At 41.7% G+C, this 22957-nt stretch overlaps 1 protein-coding gene and 1 long non-coding RNA gene across 2 annotated transcripts; both read right to left on the bottom strand.

Moving 5' to 3' along the window:
* Nucleotides 1-1798: 1798 nt before the first annotated feature.
* PANX2 (pannexin 2) lies at nucleotides 1799-22745 on the bottom strand. Its single transcript, XM_056512178.1, has 4 exons — nucleotides 22658-22745; nucleotides 21821-22110; nucleotides 5433-6884; nucleotides 1799-3579 (listed from the first exon to the last, which is right to left on the bottom strand). Exons 2-4 carry the CDS (start codon nucleotides 22044-22046, stop codon nucleotides 3218-3220), a joined length of 2040 nt encoding a protein of 679 aa, XP_056368153.1. The 5' UTR covers nucleotides 22047-22110; nucleotides 22658-22745; the 3' UTR covers nucleotides 1799-3217.
* LOC130264167 (uncharacterized) lies at nucleotides 12120-18111 on the bottom strand. The gene is made up of 3 exons (XR_008842425.1): nucleotides 17167-18111; nucleotides 12626-12756; nucleotides 12120-12212 (listed from the first exon to the last, which is right to left on the bottom strand). It is a non-coding gene; the product is annotated as an uncharacterized LOC130264167 (long non-coding RNA).
* Nucleotides 22746-22957: the final 212 nt, after the last annotated feature.

The following is a 22957-nucleotide window of genomic DNA, read 5'->3' on the forward strand; positions in this document are numbered from 1 at the left end:
CATCTTTGGTTGTTCAGTTTAAACAAGCCCCCTTTGGTGGGCAAGACACTAAAATTTTCCTTTCAGTTCAGCAAAGCAGTGCTTGCACCAATTATCTACCTCTACATCAGCCAAGACACAATTGCTGTCAGCTAGTTTGGACAGTGAAACACCATGTCTGGGCCACCATCCTGCCCTCAGCAGGAAGTTACTGTGCTAACTCTCAGAGCTTGTGAAAGACATTGGTGCAAACCTGCTGGAACGCAACATGTAAGGATGAGTAAAGTGGCTGCTCTCTGAGTTTAGTTATCCCAGGGATGAGGAAAGGTATATGGTTTCTCTTCTTTCTTTAAGTAGGTCCAGTCAAGTCTGATATTGATTTTTACAAGGACAGAAACAGATGCTAAATCAATAGGAAGCAGCAGTATCAGAGAGAGTGACAGTCTGTCCACACAGACTTGAGTCTTGCTCTTGAATGAAACGGCAACCTGTGAATCTTTGTGGGCAACTCTTCCTAGGAAACACCACACCCATCAGATGGGTAAGGGTACATGCCTGAGAATTTGGCTCTGCATTTGCTGCATAATGAAATTCTCTCCAGTCTTTGGATTTTGCTGCTTTCAAAACACTACACAAAGTTCAGATCCTTAGTTTTGAGAAAATCAGCTTTGCCTGACACCGGTACTTACATATATTGGTGTATCACTTCAGACTCATACAGCTGACCTATATAACTGCACCAAGTGGAGAGTGAATGGGCAACCTCAAGGATTCCCCCCCACATCTGTAAAATTGTCAGCTGAGTGGCTGCAGCCAGCAAGAAATTTACCACACTCCCTACTGACAATTGAAAGCACAGTGGCATAAGGGAGTTACATCACTTTAAAACCGGCCTAAGGGTCCTATTCTTTCACCTTACTTTTAGTAACAAGTTCATGATTGTCTTATGGCTTTACATTATGTAAATTACAGGTCCCCCATACTGCTTATCATAAAATCCCCATTGTATGTAACAATGTGTGATGGACTGAACTTTGCTTGGATGGGCTGGTTCAGCTCTGCTATTGTTTCCCTCATAATGTGGGACTGATGTATTAAACACAGCATTTTTGTGCCAGATAAGGTAAAAGGCTGTTAAGAAGCCTATCCTGCAGAGAAGGGGTAATGCTTTTCATCATACCAATTTCCTCTCCCCCAATAAAGCTGACAGCATAAAACTCCCTTCCAGGGCAGGTATTGGGCACTCAGAGGCCTGAAGCCATTCCTTCCTAAGGAGGCACAACTGGCACAGTTAGAAACCTGGCCAAAGAAGCAGCCATGTCATTGGAAGGGGCCACAAACCATCAAAAGACCCCCAAAGAAAACCCCTCCCCGGGGTAAGTACTGGGGCATTCCCACATAAGCCTGAATGTATATAAGCTGTCAAACTCTTTGTTGTGTGGTGCTGGCCTCAGATCAAGACTGCCATGATGACTTCAACTATGAACATCAAAATTGCAACAATCAAGTCTTTTTGCTTATCCACGAGTGGTGACATCATTCCTCCCCACTCTCTTGTCCTTTCCTTCTCTTTCTTCTCCTTATATTGTTTCTTTGTCATATTTTATAATTGTATAGAGAAGAACTAAAATGGCTGCATACCTCCTTTCCAGTGCAACCAAATTGTTTTAAAATAAACTTTCCTCAAAAATGCATGTTGATCGTTCAGTGTCATTTTACTCTAATCCACCCCAAGGGATCTATTGACAAGAACCTCAATTACCCTGCTTTAGAGGTGGGTTGTAACACTAAGCTAGGAAGTAATACACATTAAAATATTCAGAATAATAGGCATTTATTTTCAGTATTATTTTCATTAAATATTGGTATAATATATCCATGTCTGAGGTAATAAATTAAAAATAAACTCAAGATTTCAGTCCCGTATTTGTGCTGCATATTTTTTCTACCATTATACATAATTTTGAAGCAAACACACACAGTCTGTAATTCTGAATGCAGCTAGGAATATTGGTTTAACACAGTCACTTTTTGTTTCACTATCATTTTGCTGAGAATGGTTATTGCATGATACACTTTTAATAGACGTTTTAGTTATACTAGAGTTTTCTATTAAATCACACATATCGTAATTATAGAAGATGGGCATGAAGATGTGCTTTGAGCCAAGGATGGCAAATATTGGACCAGTGATAGCACATACTGCAGGATTATTGTCTGCCTTCACTAGAGCCCAGATCCAGCAAAGCCATTTCAGTGTGTGCTTAGTTTTAGACAGGAGTCATTTCAGTGTCATCCATGGCCTTAATTTTTGCTGAATCAAGGACTAGCCGAATCTGTAGAACTAAATTAATAGACTTCTTTAACTGTGTGTTATTTGAAAACAGGTTTGCTGGTTTCATATTTTTAAAGATATTTTGTAATGACCTCTGTAAGATTGTTTGTATCAGTGAAGCACCCATGAAAGTTTCTAACCTGGTTCATAAATACACTATGAAAAAATAAGCAGCTACAATGACTCTCTTCTACACATTTTGTTAAAAGTAACACCTGGTTTGAAAAGTTATTAAAGTAATTTTTTCCATGGTAAAATATATTTAAAAAAATAAACTCTTAATTTAATCATCTTCCATCAAACATATAAGCATGTTAAAGGGCGGGGCATACTTCAGGTATTTTCATTTATAAATGCAAGAGATCGAGTGTATCAATCTTTTGCACTTAAATGCTGGTGGTAGTAAGGCCCTTTCAGCTAAGTCTCCATCAAGCCCAACATCAGTGAGCTAAAGAAACAAACAAACACAAATTTTGCTTGCATATAACTTTTTCATAATCCTGAAATAAAAAAAAAAAAATCCTCCCTGCTTAAAAAAGAACTCTTATTTCACTGCTGCCATTAAAAAGTACACCTCACCTCCATGTTAACTTTAATCAGTGATTCTGAATGCAAAGGATTTAAACACTCACTAAAATTGCTGTGGCACTCCATTAGACTCTTAACGTTCATAAATTGTGCTAATTCCCATTTAAATCAGGAAGCTATAGTTTAGAGTTAGAGCTAATGGTTGTCTTAGTGTTAAAGGTCTATTTCCACCAGATTTTCTTTATTCTATTTTGCAAATGACTGTCAGTGCTTACGACGTGATCCCGAAAACCCGAGCGGCGTTATCACCAGAAGCTACAGTCTGTGAGAAAGCTCTCCATGCTCATGCAGCGGTGCACTGCTGGCCCGGGGCTCTCAGTACTCCACCGAGCTCACCATGGCCATGGGCTCGTCGAACGTGGCCAGCCGGATCTGCTTCGGGGTGGGCATGGAGAGCATCTCCCCGGCGTCCGTTGGGGAGTGGATCCCATTGTCCAGCATGGTGGAGACCTCCTCCTCGTGGTCCTCGTACAGCGTGTTGATGTGCAGCAAAGGGTGGGCTGGGTTGCAGCTCAGAGCAGGTGTGGGCTCTGCCTGCACCTGGTTCAAAGCCATACTGGTGGCAGCAGCAGTTGTGGCTATGTGGTTGTGGTTGCACGTGACAAAAGCTGCAGCAGCAGGCACAGTTCTGCATGTCTCAGAGGAGTACAGGATCTCTTTTGCAGGATGAGGGGTGTCTGGAAGAGAGCAAAACAGATAAAGGACAGGTAGTCTTTCACCATTCCAGTCCATCAGCGAGTAGTGCCCCGAACCAATAAAAGTCATTGGCAGTCTTGCCACTGATTTCAGTGGGATCAGAAGAGGATCCCAAACTGAATTTTCTTGGGACCCTTTGAGAAATCCAAACAGGACTGTTTCAAAATAACAGGGTTGTAAGCTCAGGGAAACAGGACAAACAAGAAGTGGGGTTTGTAAATCTCGCTTTTTTTTATGCATGCTCATGCTTCCTTATGTGAATGGTATTCTTGTAAAATGAAAAAAAAAAACCCCAACTGAAATGCACATTTATTCCCCTCTACAGTCTGGCCAGTGTTTTTAAAACAGTATGATTTAATGTTTTGACAAATGTAATGACTATTGAAATCCACAGGATGGAATACAAAAGGCACTGATATTTTCAATGGGAAAAACTAGTGGTTACACATTGTAAGCCACTTGTCTCTAGAAAGAACTCAGCAATTTGTCATCAGCTGAAGTCTCTTTCCAGAAATTGTAAGTCTGCCTTACCTGATGGACTGCAATGTAGGTCTAACTCAAAAACAAAGCTGAAAATTTTTAATGTGAATTGGGAGTCACAGAGCCCCAAAACTTCAGTAATTATTTTTTTGCCCTTAAAATATTCAAGCACTAATTTAGATGAAGGTAATTGAAACAGAAAACCCCAGTAGTTTTGAGGAGTTGGAATCAGAGCAGGTGACTGGATAAGGAATGCTGTAGAATAGCTCACATGCACATTGGGGAGTTGGAGGGCTCTAAGGAGCATAGGGATTTGGAAGTGACAGAAACTTTTATACCTCAAATCACTTCTTTGCTGGGCAGTGGGGTGACGGTAGAGGTCTGTCTGTCGAAGCCCAGAGGGAGGTCTTAGCTTGTAATGAGATGAGAGCCATTGCTTTAAGTACATACAGATTTTTCTGTAACTTCAACTGCATAGTGCTTCTTTCTTATGTCAGTAGCTTACAAAAATAAACAAGAAGATATCTGTCTATCAGTTTATCTACTGATCTATCGCTTTTCTTAATGTTTAAATGGCTTTCCTCATCACCCTAGCACTTAGCAATTATTGATATATTTGAAATACTCCTTTGAGTTAAGAAAGGGACAGGCTTTACAAGACACACAGGGAACTGAGGCACAGAATGAGCATCTCCTGTGAGGCCACACAGGAAGGGAATGGCAGAAATCCTGAATCCCTGGCCAGCACTCACACACTAGAACATCCATCCTCTTGTCCACATAAGACACAGGGCAATTTAAAGTGTGCATGAATAATAATGTTAACAAGCTGAGCTTTGATTTTCTAAGTGACAAACATATGCCAACCCCTAGATTGGTAGTCTAAGAGATCTTTTTTCCATAGGCAGCTTTAACTGCCATTAGTAGTCTCCCACACACTCCTAAGGGGCTATTACTGCTCAGGGTACTGGTCATCCACCATGGCAGTTTCCTATGATTGAAAATAAGGCAGGTTTGAAACGTGCCAGGTGCTGGTGGAGCAGGAAAGGTATCATGGAAGCCAAACGCTCCTCATTTCCTTGGCAAGGCATGACCACATTTGAAACATGCTACATTTGAAACATTACCCACACCAACAGCCTGTTTTGAACAGCTCTACTCTAATAATCCTTACCCTCCATTTAGTTGTTAAAGAGAGAGAACCTCTGTTTCTGAGACCTGCAAGCCTTGAGATTACTAGCTATCCCCAGACCTAGCCAGGTAGGTAAATAGTCCAAATAAACTCTGAGTTCCTTAAGATTGCTATGTAAATTATGACCTATGGAGGTGATATGGGCATTATGGCATACTGTACCTTTGAGAGAGGAGGTAACATGCACTACAACATTCTCTTCTTGGTTTAAAAATCCACCCTCTTGGCTTTTTGACGTAGGCATCGAGGGGATGGCTTGAACCTCTGGCTTGGGTTTTTTGCTACTAAGTATATATGGATGAACATCCAAGGAAAAGTGCCGTGTGTGCTTTTTTTCACTGCTTGTGCTTGGGATGGCGTTTGGCTCGCTCTTATGAGCAGAGGATTGCTGAGAGGTTTTTGCAGCAGACTCCAGCAAAGGAGCTATAAGGCTGTCTGTCGCTGTTTTTCTCCGCACAGGCTTCGGTTTATCCGGCTTATGGTTCTCAACCTTCATGATGGCTAACTGCTCCTTGAACGGCTGGGGAAGGGGATTGGTGGTCGGGATCCATTTCATCTTCTTCCTTGGTCTCTTAATGATGAGCTGTTCATTAGCATCAATGTCTGCTGGATCAACACTCGGGTCGATGGTCTGAATCCCTGAATCACGCATGGTTGGAGTGGCATCGTGATTGGACTGGGCCAATGCTGCCAGCAGCTGGCGCACAACGTTGTCATACATCAGATCGCTTTCATTTGTAATAAAATCCAGGCGGTTCAGCGATTTTATGTGGTCCCTATTTTCATTACAAAACATGGCCAAAATATTGATATCACAAAACTGGGACTTCTGCCACTGTTTCTTGGTCTTTATTCCAACTTTGTTCAATTTATCAAATATGAAGTTAGACTTGCGAAATATGAAGAGGTGAATCAAGTTGATGAGGATTATCAAGTTCATGAAGCAGAGGAGAACAATATCTACACCAGCAATAATCCGCTGGAGCTGGACAGATGGCAGTTTACAGTTCACTCTGATGTGCAATTTGGAACTGCTTGTTTTGTCTGGAGGCTCACCTAGTGCACATGTAAATTCATTTTGCTTCTGTGTAGCATAGTAGGTGGATAAGTATGTGATTGGTATGATGCTTAAGAAGATGATGAACAGATGTCTTGCAAGATAAAGTTTAGCTAAGAAGTTACTTCGTCCTCTTCTTTCCAGATATTTCTCAAACAAGTTCTGCTCAGGGCTTTTTTCCTTCTCTGCATTCTCAATGATTTCTCTTTTCTCTCTCTCGGTTATCCCTGGACCTTTGGACTGAATCTGTTTCTCTATTTTTGGGGCCCGCCCTTCAGCTGCACGGTGGTAGCAGTTATCGATCTCCTGAAGCAAAAAATTCAGCTCTGAAGTCAGTCGAGTGGAGGCCAGAAATTCCCAGCCCAGAGCTGGAATGTACATTATCCCAGCAAAAGCCAGCAGTGCATAAGGTAGGAACTTATGCTCAAACAAGGAGGGCCAGTGGCTGGCATCAACTCCTGGCAAGGCATCTTTTAATTCTGTCCAACAATATCCTCTGGCATACAAGGCTTGATCGCGGGTGAAGTTGTGTGGTGTGTAACAGTATATTGGCTCCTCTGTATAACAGAGAGAAAAGTCACTGCTGTGCATTTAACCTACAAAAGGAGCTCTGGAAAATAAACATTTCAAATTATATCAATTTTATTTTACTGTATCTTTACGTGACCATTAAGCCCTCCACATCCAGCTCAGGCTGCACACATCCTCACAAACCCTATCGCAAAATTATTTACCTGAAAGTTTTAGAATGAGCCTGAGTTAGAAATGCCAGCAAGAAATGCATATTTTGCTTTAATGACCTCTCTGAAAACAATATCCTAAGCAATGGTGACTGTAAAGCTAGAAGACCTGGTATTTACTACAAAGCCACCAGCTGAGGGTGTTCCATGCAAATGCTGAAAATTAGATGAAATTTAAGGTTTATCCCAGCTAAACATTCTTCCAAATATAAAAAAGTTAGCTGTAGCTTAAGAAAATATTTTTAATAACTATTAACAAAGTCAACCCATTTGATATGGTAGAAAAAAATGAAACTCAAGACATACAAGGATTTAGCCAACTGTATCCCTCTCAGCTAATACTCTTGAATAAAAGTGTGACTGACCAGGACAGAATCTGGTGTGTTAACTATTTATCAGTATGAAAATTTAATTCTACATTTGAAAGTGTAACTTTGGGTTTTTTACACAATGTGTAATTAAATACAACTTGCCATCAGATAGTATTACAGAAGAAACAAATACTGTGGATCAAGAAAGAAATCAAAGTAATAGGAGAAAAAGTATAGCAAGGATTATTAAATTCACAGTGATGCAATTTTTCTCTCAGGAAATGTTTCAGTCATATTCTGCTGGAGGATGGAAGGGTTTGACAAAGGAAATTACACCACATACTTGTCTATTTTAACACTCCTTCTAAACATTTGTATTTTACCATCATCATCAGGATGTTGAGATTAAAGGTCCTGACCCACTAGATAAATTAGGTTCTTACATGATCAACCTTTTTTCTAGCAATACATGAAAGAAAGAGAGAAAAACTTGTGAAAGCTAAAGCAGCATTAATTTCCCAAAGAACAACGACTATTATGAAGACACCCTATTCAAAGAGGAAAATCATGTCTGCATGTTTTGACAGGTAGAACAAAGAGAAAATATTTTACAGTGTTCTGGTACACTTTTAAAAAACTTCCCAGGATGAAACCCATTGGAGTAGGCATGCTCTATTGACTTGAGAATTGTTCAAGAACACCAAGCCTGCTCTGACTCTGAATGTGATCTACAATTCAGATCAAGAACAGCTCCCTGGAAGAGCATGGTGGCACTGTTCTCTTTATAATAAGAATGAAAACAAATAATATCATATTGATAATGATAAATAAAATATTAAAAATTAATAGACAGGCATTTCTCCCTAATCTTTCTGGTTAATAAATGACTCCTTACTTGACTAGTTACTTTTCACATGCGAGCAAATCAAAAGTAAGTTCTTTGGTGTGGAGGCATAAACCTCTTCTGTGACCCAGAGAGAATTAATACTACCAATTTAAACAGATTTGACAAAATAAATGCTGCTACTCAAGACAGCATGCAAAGTCTCTCTTCATTGAAAGAAGCTGCCAAGCAGGATTCACACCAGGCTTTGACTTAGCTTTTGTGAATGTCACTTAGACAATGTCAGCATTAACTGACGTTTAACAAACACCCTGAAGGTGTTTGATCCAGGTATAGTAGGTATGGGTCTGTTTCTTCTCCACTGCAGCCTGTGTCCATCGTTAATTAACAAAAAAGAAAAGCACCATGTCAGTAACTAATCCTGCCATGAAAGCTGGCAATGATGTGCAGCTGGACCTTAACGTGCAGATCTGATGAGGACAGCAGAGGAACAAGTTGTTCACACACATAAAACTCACTTAGCTGGGAGACCCCTGCTTAATTGCAGTTTCAAGAAGACACAGCAGATTTTTTTTTTTTTTGGGTTGTTTAACAATGTTCTCCTGATAGGTAAGTAGCACTAAAAAAAGGTTGCAATAGTGTTAAAATCATAGCTCTGATGTTGGATCTTGCAATATAAAAAATGTATTTGCTTGTAACTTTATATTCATAAATACAGAAAGTTTCTACTGATACTCTTCTTTCACCCTGAAAATTCTTAAGCAGTTTATGAAGGTCGTTTTTCATATAACCATTCCAGGCACCATGAAATACAGCTTTTTCCTGAGATGCCACAGTTTAATTGTGTATGGCAATGAAGTAAAGTGTTGCAAAGAAAAATTTTTAAAAGCTTAAGGAGCATTATTATGGCTGAGTGGATTGGTCATACTCTCAATGTTGTTTAGTCTGAAGCCCATAAAAATAATCTGTCTCTCTGCTCCTTGAAAGATATACTCCTAATAATTACTACTTAATTATTAGTTACTAATTAATAATTGAAAAAACCAAATCTTTAATGGTAATATATGATTTTTAATACTAACTTAAGCCTAAACATGCACGCTAAGAAGTTTCATTTCCCTTTTTTTCAATATGTCATATGTTTTCAAGAATTGTACATAAATACATTTTATCCTGCTCACTATGCACCTAAGTAGCTTCTAAAAATTTTCAGAACTATCCTCTAGGATAAGGTATGAGACAGATCTCACTGCATTTTTCAGACATGCAATCAAGATTAAATAAACAACACAGAATTATTTAGTTGTGCAATATAACTGATTGTGTTATGCCACTTGAAAAATTAAAATCCCTTGGCAGCTAAGTTTTTTCACATGCTCCATTCTGCAACATCTCACCCCATCCTATCATTTTAAGTGTTACTTAAACAAAGTGACTTGCTGTACTGTGGTACAGGGGAATCAAAGTGCATGGCTGCAGAAGACACTCAAGGTAAGGAGAGGGATAAAGGAAGGGGCTGTGCTCAAAAAAACTTCAGAAATAGTCTAAGCAGACAATATGGAAAGGAGTGAAGTCAAAGTACTGAAGCTAGGAGCTGTCGGTCTGCTACTTATAGAAAAGGCAGAAATGCTTGTGGGTTTCCTGCAGGCACATGCTCCCACTCCTGCTGTTCCAAATCCAAGGTCACCCACCTCCTTTCAGGGGCTCCCCAGCCTCCATATATTTTAATATACATTCAACTGTCCTCTTTGAGGGGCCCTGAACTAAGCACCATTTTTCAGGCTGCAAGTGCTAGGCATGAAAATATGTTAGAAAAAGAAATCTCCTGCTAAATTTCAAACTGGAGTTAAAATACTTCAAGTTTTGGATTCCTTAGGAAAGGGGCTGGAATGCTGAGGTTTGGGGATGGAGCCCTTATAAAACTTCCCACTACAGAAATGTCAGATGTGGAAATGGAGTTACCAATGGAAAAATCTGATGACTGTTGTTCCTAGACCATTTCCTAAAATTACACCCCAATGCACAATCACAGAAATGCTGAGTCCCATATCCCACTGAAAGCAGGGTCAGGACTGGTTTCAGACCAGCTTGATTTGGGCTTTGTCAGTCTGAAAACCTCCAAAGATAGAGACTACTCAACCTGCCTGTGCATGCTGCTCAGGCAGGGACAATGCCTGACTGTCCTCAAATTGAATTTCCATCTTCTTTAGGTCATGTTCAGCAAGAATGGATGATCCATGCAGGAGAAATTGTTTTCATTTTTGAGAAACGGCCATTTCAAAAAATGAATGCAATGGCCTGTTGCATTGAGAACACATCCAGTAGAATACAGCTAGAAGGCTGTCACAGACACACATGTGGCTGGAGCTCAGGCCTCAGTACTGCATCTCACCTGAAGGAAGAGATGCCAGAAGCACATTCCACCAAGGAAGCCATGTGTGTGTGTGTGTGTGTGTGTGTGTGTGTGTGTGTGTGTGTGTGTGCATGCACCTGTGCATTTGCCCATGTATAACAAGAAACACTTTTTATAACAAGAAATGTGGCCCGGTTTACAGCAACTAAAATGACACTGTCAAGAAGATATGGTGAAACTGGAGATATGCATCATTCTCCATTGTCTGTTCAAAGTTAAGATTTTACAAGTCTTTCTGGGAAAGTGAATGAGTTGCATCTAACACACTCACCACTTAAAAATAACAGCATTCAAAGCTATAAAAAGTCAGACCTGTTTGTGAAAAGATTGAAGAAACTGCATGCATTAAGCATTTCCCTTAAGTCAATGTGATTACTCTGTGCACAAAATCTGGCACATGCATCTCTTTGAAGAACTGATGCTGTAGTTATAAATCTTCTAAAATATTATTATGAGCAGAAGTTATTTGAGTAAATGTGGACAACACATTTAGAGTGTTTTGGCAGGCATTACAAAAAAAGTAAATATTAATAATAAACAGCATATCAACAGGGCAAATGATTTCTCTTACCTATTGCATTCCCAGTGGAATAAAGTATATTTGCTAAAATACAAACCATGATAACAAATTGTATATGCCTTCTGTGACCTCCAGCTTTTAGAATTTACTCTACATAAAGAAATCACACCCCATTAATCTTCCCACTGAAATGCATTATTTAGCATTCCAGTGCAATAAACGAGTAAAGCAGGAGAAAGAGTAAAAATTTCCAACAGCAGATAAAAAAAATGAAATAGCTTTGAGAAAATATAATATAAAAATGTAAAAAAAAATTCTTTTACTTGCTACACCAAGGAAAAAGTAAGTATGCCTCTTGTGTGAAGATTTCCTCAAAGATCTAGTAAACATTCAGCATGACTGCCACTACTCACATGGGGGATAGGCAGCAGAACAGTGATTAGGTGCTGCTGAACAGGCTGGATCTCCCAGGCTCTGGACAAGTGCCTAAACACCCTTGCTGGGACTCAAGCTAAGTATCAGGTGAGTGTATTGATCACTGTACTTACTGAGTTAAATATACTACAGACTCACCCTAGCCTAGTGCTCTCTAGCAACTGGCACTCTTCCCTCTTGAAAGGAGCTGCTAAATCCTCCTCATACCTGTGCTCAGCCTGCCTGTGAAGATAAGCTGGCAATCCAGTCAAGATCTCTGAAGCACCCCTTGTGCAGCCCTCTCCACTTGTCCCAAGGAGAAATTCAACATTCAGGTAGAATCTCTGAATCTCCCTGTCCTTCACTTCCCAGTACACACAATTCTAAGAGACAAAAGAAATTAGAAACTCCCTGAATTAGCAATAAATGCCAGTATTTAACAGGGGTATTCCCTATCCTACTGCTTTGTGGCACATACATGTAAGCAAACTGACATACATGCCTAATTTATCTTGGGTACTAAAAGGATTGCACAAGAAAGCAGGTAACAAACTGTTTATTTTTAGAAACAGAAATAATTTATTTAGTACTTTTTCAGCAATTTTTGTACGGAAAAGAAGAAATGTCCTGGATCCTCTTCTCTCTGGAAAAAATGAATAAAGAACATTTATATTACTGAAGTTGAAAATGTAGTCTAAGAAAATAAATATTATCTAAACAGTATAAATGTCTTCCATCCCAGTCACACAGTCGACAAGGAATATGCAACTCTGCTTTGAATGATTTTAACAAATGCTAGTTAATACCCAAATTAAATGTCAGCAAAAGGAAAAACTCAATTTAACTAGTTTATTTCAACTACTTTATTTAAAGGTTAGAAAATAGTACTGTGTAAGGATGGATTCCTGAAATTAATTTTGTGTGTCATACAGTCCTATTTAACTTACTAAGTTTACTGATATGAATGAGAAAACATCCATCAAACTAAGCCTTAACTTAGTAAGCTAATTATTAAGAATTACGAGTTTTACTGAAATAAAAAGATAATACCTTTACCTTTCTTAGGGAATATTCTTTCCAATCTGAACACAGGTTCCACGCCCATGAAGTCTTCCTAAGGTACAAATTTCTCCATGATCAGCAAGGTAAGGTAAGCCTTTTTTGCCCAATCTCTGAAACCACTTGTCCTGTTTAAGAAAAAAATCTTGAAAAGAAGGTCCCTAAAAAAATGAGATAGGAAACCACTCCTGCTATTAGGTTTTATTGGCCTACACTCTGTAAGGATTAGTCATAATGAGTGAGATGTAGATAAGCAATTTCAAAGATTGATGGGTAGTGGGTCACCCACAGTGCAGGGGTAGCAGCAGGTCTCTCTGTATTTCCAGTTTGGGTCTTTTTGCCTTGCAGGACTGCTGCTTGAACTGCAAATATTTTGGATCTGTAGAATCAATGAATTATCAATGCACTTTCCTAGTGTATATATAAATTTACAGAACCCTATTCCCTGTATGTAATAAACACTGGCACTTCTAAAAGTAGCTGGTGTGCTCATCCTTACTGGCAATCTGAGGCTTAAGGCTTTGTACACCTGCCCAGGTTAGTCAGGAGAAAAAGACACCTACTCCTGCTTGTCTGGTATGCTGGAAATAGCAACTGTTATGAGGAAGGTGCAGAAACACTCAGATGAAACCCTTAGGCTGCTCCTATAGAGGAATGTGCCCTCAGTAATGAGCTGCCATCTACCCTGTGGTGGCCATGCAGCAGTGGTAAAGTCACTCAACAGAGAGCTTATTTATAGTGGCTGGACTATTGATGCCCAGATTTGAGGGAAGGTTAGATCTGAATTTAAAGGAATGCATTAATCTAAATATAATTAACAAAATTCAGCCATGCAGTCAGTCCTACAAGAGATCTGAAAACCGTTTACCTCTAAATTTGGTGTTTACATGAGGAGGTAATTTCAGTGATGTACAGATCTTCTGCACAGGAGAAGTAGTAAGGCGTGAAAATAATATTTTAATGTTTTGCAGAGGTCAAAAATCGCCCTCTAGAGATGGAACCCCAAAGCAACTACATGCACTCAGACATTATGATAATGTGGATTGCAGTAATACCTGAAGTAAACTGCAATAAATGCTGAAATGAAATGAATCATGAAAATCCAGTGAAACTGATGATACATGAACAATGGTGGCTTCTTAAATCCAGGGTCTAGTACAAAATAAAACCACAGGAAGCAACAGGAAACAGCATGTTTGGTCTATTGCATTGTTATAATTTAATGACTAGAAATTAAAAAGATGCCTTGTTTTAAGTACCTCATGGCATAAACACAGCACCCAAAAAGTTCATATTGAAAAAGAAGAAAAAGACCAACAGTTAGCTCATTAGGTAATAACATTATTTTAATAACATAGAATTTAGAGGGCAGGAAAGACTGGTCTACTGCCTTTGGAAAACTGATTCCCCCATGTGTGGAGAAATTGGGTTTTGTGAAGTATCAGAACTGTTTTGATTCATCACAGAAGAGACAGAAGAATCTGCCACCCGAGGCTCTCAAGGGCTCTGTCAGTTCCAGTGTGAGGGTCTCCTGACCTCCTGAAGAAAACATGGATCTCACAGGAGATAAAGTACCTCAACCTCAAAATGTGAAATAATTACTTCATCATAAAACTAAAAAGCTCCAGAAACAGTCACTGAGCTCTGAGCTGCAAAAGCCACACCACAGATCTCAGCACCTGGCTGCAGCACTACCCATGAACTTTGAGTCTGCATGACAGGCTTGGTGCCACTGAAGAAAAGCAAATAAATCCCCAAAGCTTGCTATCATTGTGAACAGCTGCATTTCCCCATTCAAATGCAAGAGAATAATACATGCCTGGGACAAAATCCCCAATGATGCAAATACGTGCCCTGATTTCAATGTTTTTCTTAGAATAAATCCTGTATCACGTGAAAAAAAGGGAATCTACAAGAATTATGTCAGTCTAGTGTGAAGTTATTCAGCTTTTGTAATTAAACATATACACGTACTGAGGGTGTCCACTGCAGCTATTTTTAATACTGAGAGAACCCAAGGAACTCAGTGATGATGCAGATTCTTCCTGAAGACATTTATAGCTGGAAGAAACCACACAAGCTGAAATTTCCTCTACATCATGGATGCATGATTCCTATCTAGAGACAATTAAGAGCCTCAAATACTTCAGAGGAGCTTTGAAAAAGTCTTGACCTTACTCTTCATTTATTCACAAGGTTTCCTATTGACAAAGGTGAACAAATTAAGCAGCTCTTAAACAAAAATATTTTTGACCATCTGTTCAAATCTGTTGGTTATCTGAAAGCATGTAGTAAACTAAAATTGATCCATATTTTGGACCTCTTCCCACATATGACAGTTGAAAAAATGAAGGGGTTAATAATGCAAACAGGTCATTAAAGACATAAAAAATGATGATGTATTGTGTGATATGATGATAATGTGTTGATGAAGTCTGAGAAATGAAATTTATGACAGGAGAAATATCTGCAGTCACTATGAACTGCAGTGGAGTGAGGTAGGCTCATGCATTTCCTCAAGAATACTTTTCTAGTCACCATTCACATGTGTAACTGCAAGTCTTTAAATGATCAAAACTCAGAGAGACCCAACTAGTGTATCTTGTGCACACCTCGAGTTTGTATGTGTGTAAACAGCCCTTATACTTTGGGAAAAATTCCATGAGCAATGTGAACAGCCAGCAGCCAAACTGCAGCCAGAGTTTTAGTCCTTTTAAAAAATGCATGCTAAAAAAGCACTTAAGTGGTACTGTGGCACTCCTTAAATTCTCTTTTCTCTGCTAATGTCGCCTCAGAAACAGTTTCTGCACTGGTGTCATCAGTTTGTCACACACTAAACAATCTGGCTCTGTACTCTGAGCACTAACAAAGTTACTTGGGAAAATGCCATCCTCTCTTTCTTTAAGTGCAGTTGGAGAGAAAAAATGGAAAGTAAGATTAAAAGCCATCTATTAGGCAAGTCACCTAAATAAGCATATGTAATTATTCTGACACAATTCAAAACAGAAATACAAATTAGAAAATTGACCAGAAATACAAAATAAAATTCCATCTCCTAACATAAAAATCTGACATAAACTATTTCAAACATACCATAAGGTGAAAAGTAAAAAAGACATTGAACTCATGCATATACTGTATTACACAGTAATGTAAGTATTGCTTATGCAAATGATTTCAAATCAGAAAATAAAACATAAAACCTTGAACTGATACTTCAGTCATTAAACAGTTTCCTTCCATTGCTTCCTTATGAAAATTTTCTAGCAGAAGGATGGTTGAGGGCTGAACTATACAACTGCTAAGAGACATAGAAATACAGTATTTTTGAGCAACCACTTTTGCATTTTGTAGGCACTGTTTTAAGAACCTAGCATGAAAACCAATGCCAAAGCTTGGCTTCTGACTAAAGTAGAAAAATCAACTGGATGGATGCTTTGATTTATTTTAATAAAGTATCAGCATTTAACAGCTTGGGTAGGAAAAACAAACATGACTGCAATACAGAAAGAATAATTCACTGTGAATAGCAGCATGAGGCACTGTACAAGAGGGATATGATCTAGCAATACCTTGACAACATCAGTTTGGAAACCAAAGTATTTCCAAATTGTGAAGATAATACAACAAAACCAGCAATGTAATCTCCTTTGGAACCCACACTCTCTGGTCCCTTACAGAGAGAGCTTCCCACAGACATTATTGATGGGGTTGTTTCTCAACCCAGCACAATATTTAAACCACTCTCTAAAAACATGAAGAGATACGAAAGAACTAAGCAGCACACCATGGAAGATGAGTGTCTCTTAATCTACTGGATTATAGAAGAGTGTCCTGGAAGTTCAGCCAATGCCATGAGACACTTGTACAAAAGGCAAAAAAGGGGAGAGTGAAGGATAAAAAACACATGGAACATCAAACAGATCCACTTCAAACTGGCAGTGTAATACTCCATTTCTTTCACTAAATATAAACCTAAGACTGACTTAGGTTAACAAATAAACACTTTCAATAAAAAGAATCCCAAAACCTTTATCATAGGAAAGGGAACAATCCAGCAGGCTTCAATGTAGCTATAATGGAAAGACAAGTGACAACCTATACTAACAGACATAAAATTTGCTTTACCACAAGGGAGTACCTGGTATAGTCACCTATTCATACTCTGGGACAATGCAGTACTATCAAATCTGAACTCTCTGTCCATATTGGTTATATTTTACTTCTAGTTTGCACAGGAATAACTAACTCTTGGAAAATAAAAAGCTAGGTATGAGAAATCAAACCCTCAGAGAGTCAAATACAAGCATGGACCTCTACAAAGCACTGCATACACATCTGCATGAGTGCTTCAGAAGATGCCTAAGACTATACAGGGTATGATGGGGGTTATGTCACTGTTCTGACAGAATTTCAAACACATTTGCTCTCATATTTAAATTTTAAAAAATTAATTTTTATCTTTAAAGCAGTAATTTTCAAACAAAAACAGAGCAAACCGAAGTTCCCTTGGGACCACCCACTGCATGCATTGTTACCTCAACAAGGACTCTGCTATTGGAGAGGTTTCCTTTAGCCTCTGCTGCCTTCTGACAGCCCTGTGACTCCAGGAAACCAGGAAACTCACACTTCAATATGCATTCCATCCACTAGGAGAGAGAAAAAAGCCCCAAAAACTTTCTTTGTTATCCTCAAGGTCATCATACATTGGCCTCTAAAATGCCAGTTTTATGCAAAGTCCATTCATGGGTGAGTTTTAGAAAGGGAAAGAATATTCATTCCTATTTTGTGAGTGCTCATGTGGGCTTTCATTGTGCTGGGTAGCTGAGTATTGGTCCTAAATGACTTTATGACGATCTTACTCAGTAAAAATATGGCTCATGGATTTATTTCAATTAACTTTCTAGGGGTGTCCTCTCTGGAATCACACTGGTTTCCTTGAAAAACAAAGGAGAATTAGGAGACTCAGAAATGACACTGTAGGAGGTTAGCTAGGTAACTTTCTTTCCTCCGTGAAAAAACTTCGGAAAGTGGGGCCCAGTGGAAGATTCATGTCTTACTGCAGCCATCAGAGTGAACTCTTCTTCCCGTTGAAATCAATGGCCAAGCTCCTACTGCCTGCTTTGCAGCCTGAATTTAACTTTCAGGAGCACATCCTGTAGTGTGCCTGCCCTTTGCCATCCTCCTGCAGAGTTCAGTGTCACCCCAATGCACTGCCATCTAGCAGTGAAGTATGGAAACAAAACCTCCCCTCCCAATATATTTCAGCTGTGTTACAGATTCATGTATAGAGCAAAAGCACTCCAAGGATGACAGCCCCTATTTTCACCTTGAGTCAGACTGCAAGGACACCAAGCAAGGGCTGCACAATGTGGAGCATGGCCAGCAGCTCAAGAGCCCTCAATTTTCATGAGACTCCACATACAGTACTGCACCCAGCTCTGCTACCCTCTGCACAGGAAAAAAGATCTCCCTGAGTGAGACCAGAGAGGACCATGAAAATGATCAGAGGGATGGAGAACTTCTATGACCGGCTGAGAGAACTGGGGCTGTTCAGCCTGGAAAAGGGAAGATTCCAGGAAGACCTTACTGAGGCCTTTCAATACTTAAAGGAGGCTTTGAGAATGATGGGGACAGAATTTTTAGCAGGGCCTGTATCTCAGGACAGTGGTTTCAATCTGGGAAAGGGCAGCTTCAATTGAACACAAGGAAGGAATTCTTTACTGTGAAGGTGGTGAGGCACTGGCACAGATTGTCCAGTGAAGCTGTGGATGTCCCATCTCTTCAAGGAACTGTTCAAGGCCAGGCTGGACAGGGCTTGAGCAGCTTGATCTAATGGGAGGCATCCATGTCCATGGCAGAGAGCTGGACTATATGATCTTTAAAGTACCTTCCAACCCAAACCATTCTATGACTTCATCACACATGTAATAGAAAAAACACACAGTATCTAATTTAAAGTCCTTTGTAACACATTAAGTTCAGATGATTGTGATTTTTTTCACAATATGGGCATAGTATCTGCTAAACAATTAGGTCTTGCCTCTCACGCTACTAAACCAGTAATTTGTCATTTAATTTCTCAAAAGAGATGTAAAGATCAAAACACTCCAATTCAAGGGCAAACAAATCACTTACATGAGGAGCACATGATTTACCTAAACAATGACTTTGCCCATGGCATTAAAGGAACATAATTAACTAAGCAACTTTATCTTCAGCCACCGGCAAAATAGAATATACAATACATTATACTACAGATATAATGATTTTAAGGTTGTCAATTACAATCTTTTAAATAAACACAACATACTTTCTTTGTCCTCTGTTTTAGGGCTGAACTTTGCTTTCATACATGCTCCTGAAAGCAGAAGCACATATGAAAGCAAAGTTCAGCCCTTCAACAGAGCAGCCTCTGGCCCCAGAAGACTTACTGCTGCCTGGGGACTCCCAGCTTCCCAAGGTGATGGGGTGCCTTCTGCACACCCCAGAGCAGGACACCCACCCTGTGGGCCCAAGTAGTTCCCACTACACTTGTTGGACAGACTGCACAGTTGGTCTTGACTGCACTTCAAGCTACATTTTGCACACACATAAACTCAAATGTCAATCAGTGAGATAAGAGGCTCTTATTTCCTCTACCCACTGATCTTGAGGGTTCTTCCAATCCTCAGCAAAAAAGTTTTGTGAGAAACCACTGCTTTTAGACAACTACATTTTCATGTTTTGAGTGCACACACCATTTTTCCAAAAGCTTTACCAATACTGATTAAGTAGGATGGTATAAACCCCAGAAAAGGGTTTTTTTTCAGTTTAGTGGCATGATGGTATCTTCACATGGCTTGCACTAGGTATCATTAACAGAATGAGGAATAATGGCAAGTATCAGACAAGCACACAAGGGCCCAAGGCAAAGTCTGGGAAGCTACTATGATATTCTCAGCCAAAGGGCAGTAGGTACCTTACTCAATTTCATCAGCAAAGTCTGCACCTGCATGGCTACTATTTAAATTACACAGAAGGAGCTGTATCCAAAGCAAAGTTAGATTTTTTTCAAGATTGGTGACAGTGTATGGGTGAAACAACACAAACTGTAGAATCAGTAGGAAGCATGAATGCAGCTGAACTATTGTTATTACCAGGGTCAGTATCTCTGTACATGCATGACTTAGTAAAGAAGTCTGAGTAAATACTGTTTCATTAAAAGAACAACACCTGATTAATATCACACTAAAATTAATGTAAGTTTTGCTCTTGAACTCTGTGGAAGCAGAACTGAATTCACTAACCTGGAACCCTTCAACTCAAGCCTAAAAAATTATCTATTTAGTTTTATTAGATCCTTAGAGTTATTCTATTACATTTTCTTGCATAATTTTTTCTTTTTCTTATATTATTTTTCTAACTGCGGACCATCTGAAGAAACATGACATCATATGAGAGAACAACGTTATCCCACCTTTTCCCAGAGACATAAGGGTGCTTTCTGTGTTACCTTGTAAGTTTTGTCCTGGCAGAACACAATAGGCTATTGATCTCTATCTTACTGGGTCAAATCACCATACACAGCTCATAAATAGACATAAGAAACATTGTAAATCTGAGTCTCACACTTGGTACTTCCTCCACAATCTCGCCTCAGACAACTTCTTCACATGGAGCAAGCTACTGCTGTTGGCCAAGCAGTGAGGCATCAAGGGGCTTCTGCTGGCAATCCTGCACTATGGCAGGAACACACATCAAGGGGCATGACCTTGCCTGCATCCAAGGCTGTCTTTAGGTCTGCTGAGGTTCAAATCTGTACATCTCAAACATTATGGAAGCATGTAAGTAAGCACGCACTCTTGTGAGCTGCTGTGGGATTGCCTTTTTACTAGTTTAGTTCTCTACAGAGGAAACAATCACAAAACTTTTGCATTCCACAGAGGAGCCTCAAAGGTGACCTTGAAACCTGCCTTTCAGTTGCTATGAAGAGCCAGTTTTCATGTACCCTGTGAACATGGTTCCTCCAAGATACTTCCAGAAGAGCATCCAAAAGATGAGGATCTTATTAATTAGGGCTGAAGATCTTGAGCTATGTAACAATTTTACTAAAATCTGAGGTAGATTTGAAAAAAAATTTAACTATAATTAAGAAAAATCTCCAGACTCCATTTACAAGCAGCTGTACTTTACCTCATAATGAAAACAAGTATTATGGATTGGAAGTCAACCCCAAAGTAGCATGCAGAGCAAGCAACTGATTCTGGTATGTTTAAACTGGTTAAATATAGCCAATTCTCACCAATCTCACAAGCTACAGACTGCCAGGTCAGTCCTGTATATTAAAGAGCTAATAATTTCCCATGGATTCTCAGTATGGAACTTCAAGGGACATTAAAAGCAGTCATGCACTGGCAGCTGCACTCATCAAGCCTACAACCCACGCAAGAAAACAATGTTTACACATGTGCTAGTGGCCCAAAAGGTGTTGTAACAGTTTACTGCATCAGTAAGTTCCAAGGCTCACCAAAACTTGACCTTCTGAGACTGGTGGTGATGGACACTCAACCAGGCTTTTTAATCTGTTACCAGTTTATGCAAGATGTTGGCCCTCAGCAGAAAGAGACACCAGTGATTTCCACTGTCACAATATGGCAAAGCACGCTGCATGGGGCTCCAGGCATAGTATCAGTCCCCATAAGAGCATCAGCTTCTCCCTGGCAAGCCAGTTAACACTGACGCTGCAGATGCCTGAAGTAACATCAGAGCAATGCTTGACATGAGCCAGGGTCCAGCTGAGGATCCACCTCAAGCATTAACCTGCTCTGACACCCACGCCCGCTCTCACCCGCTGCTGGGCAGTGGACACCTCCCCACCTGCAGCTCAGTGACCCGGGGCTGCTGGCCCGAGGGGTGGCTGGGGACCCCTCCCCACCTGCCAGCCAAGACAAGAGGCAGCAGCTGCCCCCGGCAGGGACCGGCCCGGAGGGCGACCCCGCTGCCCTGCCCGCGGTGCCAAGGCAGCAGCAGCGCTCTGCCCGCCACGACGAGGGCAGTGGCCGCCTCCCGGGCACAGGTGGCCTCAGGCAGTGTCCTCAGCCGCCCTGCAGCTGTCCCCAGCCAAGGCGAGCGGTGGCTGACATCCCTCAGCACCAGTGGTCTCGTTCAGCAGCCACTGGGACACGACCCTGCCCGTCCTGCCGCCCTTACCGGCAAAGTTCTTGGTGAAGACGAGGGTGACGAGGAGGATGGGGATGAGGACGGTCCCGATGGTGACCACGCGGTCGAAGGGCAGCTCCAGCTTCAACTGGAGGAGCAGAGCCGCCAGCGCGCCCGCCTTGTCATCCTGCTGCCCCGGCAGGATGAGCTCCTTCAGCTTCTCGCCCGCCAGCAGCGCCGTGGCCATGTCGGGGTGGTTATCGATGATGTGTTGCATAAGCAGCGGCGGCGGGCGGCCTCACGCCGCCGGGCTTCCCCGGGGACGGGCGGCGCCGCCCGGCCTGCGGGGACAACACCGACAGCGGTGACGGCGGGGCCGGGCCGGGCCCGGCTGCCGCAGCGGCCCCGAGCGCTCCGCGGCCCCGGAGCGCAGCCCCCGCCGGCCCGGGAGCGCAGCCCCCCGCCCCCGGAGCGCAGCCCCCCGCCGGCCCGGGAGCGCAGCCCCCCGCCGGCCCCGGAGCGCAGCCCCCGCCGGCCCGGGAGCGCAGCCCCCCGCCGGCCCGGGAGCGCAGCCCCCGCCGGCCCGGGAGCGCAGCCCCCCGCCCCGGAGCGCAGCCCCCGCCACCCCGGGAGCGCTGCGGGCGGGCCGGGGGCCGCCACCCCGGCGGCAGCGGCTGTGCGGCGCTCGGCTGCCTCCCGCTCCCCGCAGCCGCGCGGAGCCGAATCACGGGAGGCGGGCGGCGACACGAGATGCCCGGTGACAGCTGTGCCATTAAGCGCTGCCTCTGCTTCGCAGCCCGTGCTGTACAACAGCGGCGCAGCAGCCATGCAACCAGGCAGACCGGAGCCGCCTCCCCAAGTGCTGCAGACAAGGAAGGGGGCATTTACCTGGCAACTTCGCTTCCCTCGGCTCCCGGGGGATGGTGAACGAAACCGATGGCCGGTACAGAAGAGCGGAAGCCGAAAATAAACTTACATTGGACCTTCCTGCCGAAAAAAGGTCCCTGCACCACCACAAGTAATGAAATCGCTCCGGGCTCGGAGCGGGAGGTGGCTGATGTGCTGATGCTCGTTGCAGCAGCGGGCGGCTGGCGCTCGCATGGAAATGCCCGCCCGCACCGAGCAGCGACAGCCCAGCAGTTCAAGAATCAAGAAGGGGCTCGCAGCCGTGGGGAGGAGGAGGCGAGA

Source organism: Oenanthe melanoleuca, chromosome 1A (genome assembly GCF_029582105.1).
Source record: "Oenanthe melanoleuca isolate GR-GAL-2019-014 chromosome 1A, OMel1.0, whole genome shotgun sequence".
Lineage (NCBI taxonomy): Eukaryota > Metazoa > Chordata > Aves > Passeriformes > Muscicapidae > Oenanthe > Oenanthe melanoleuca.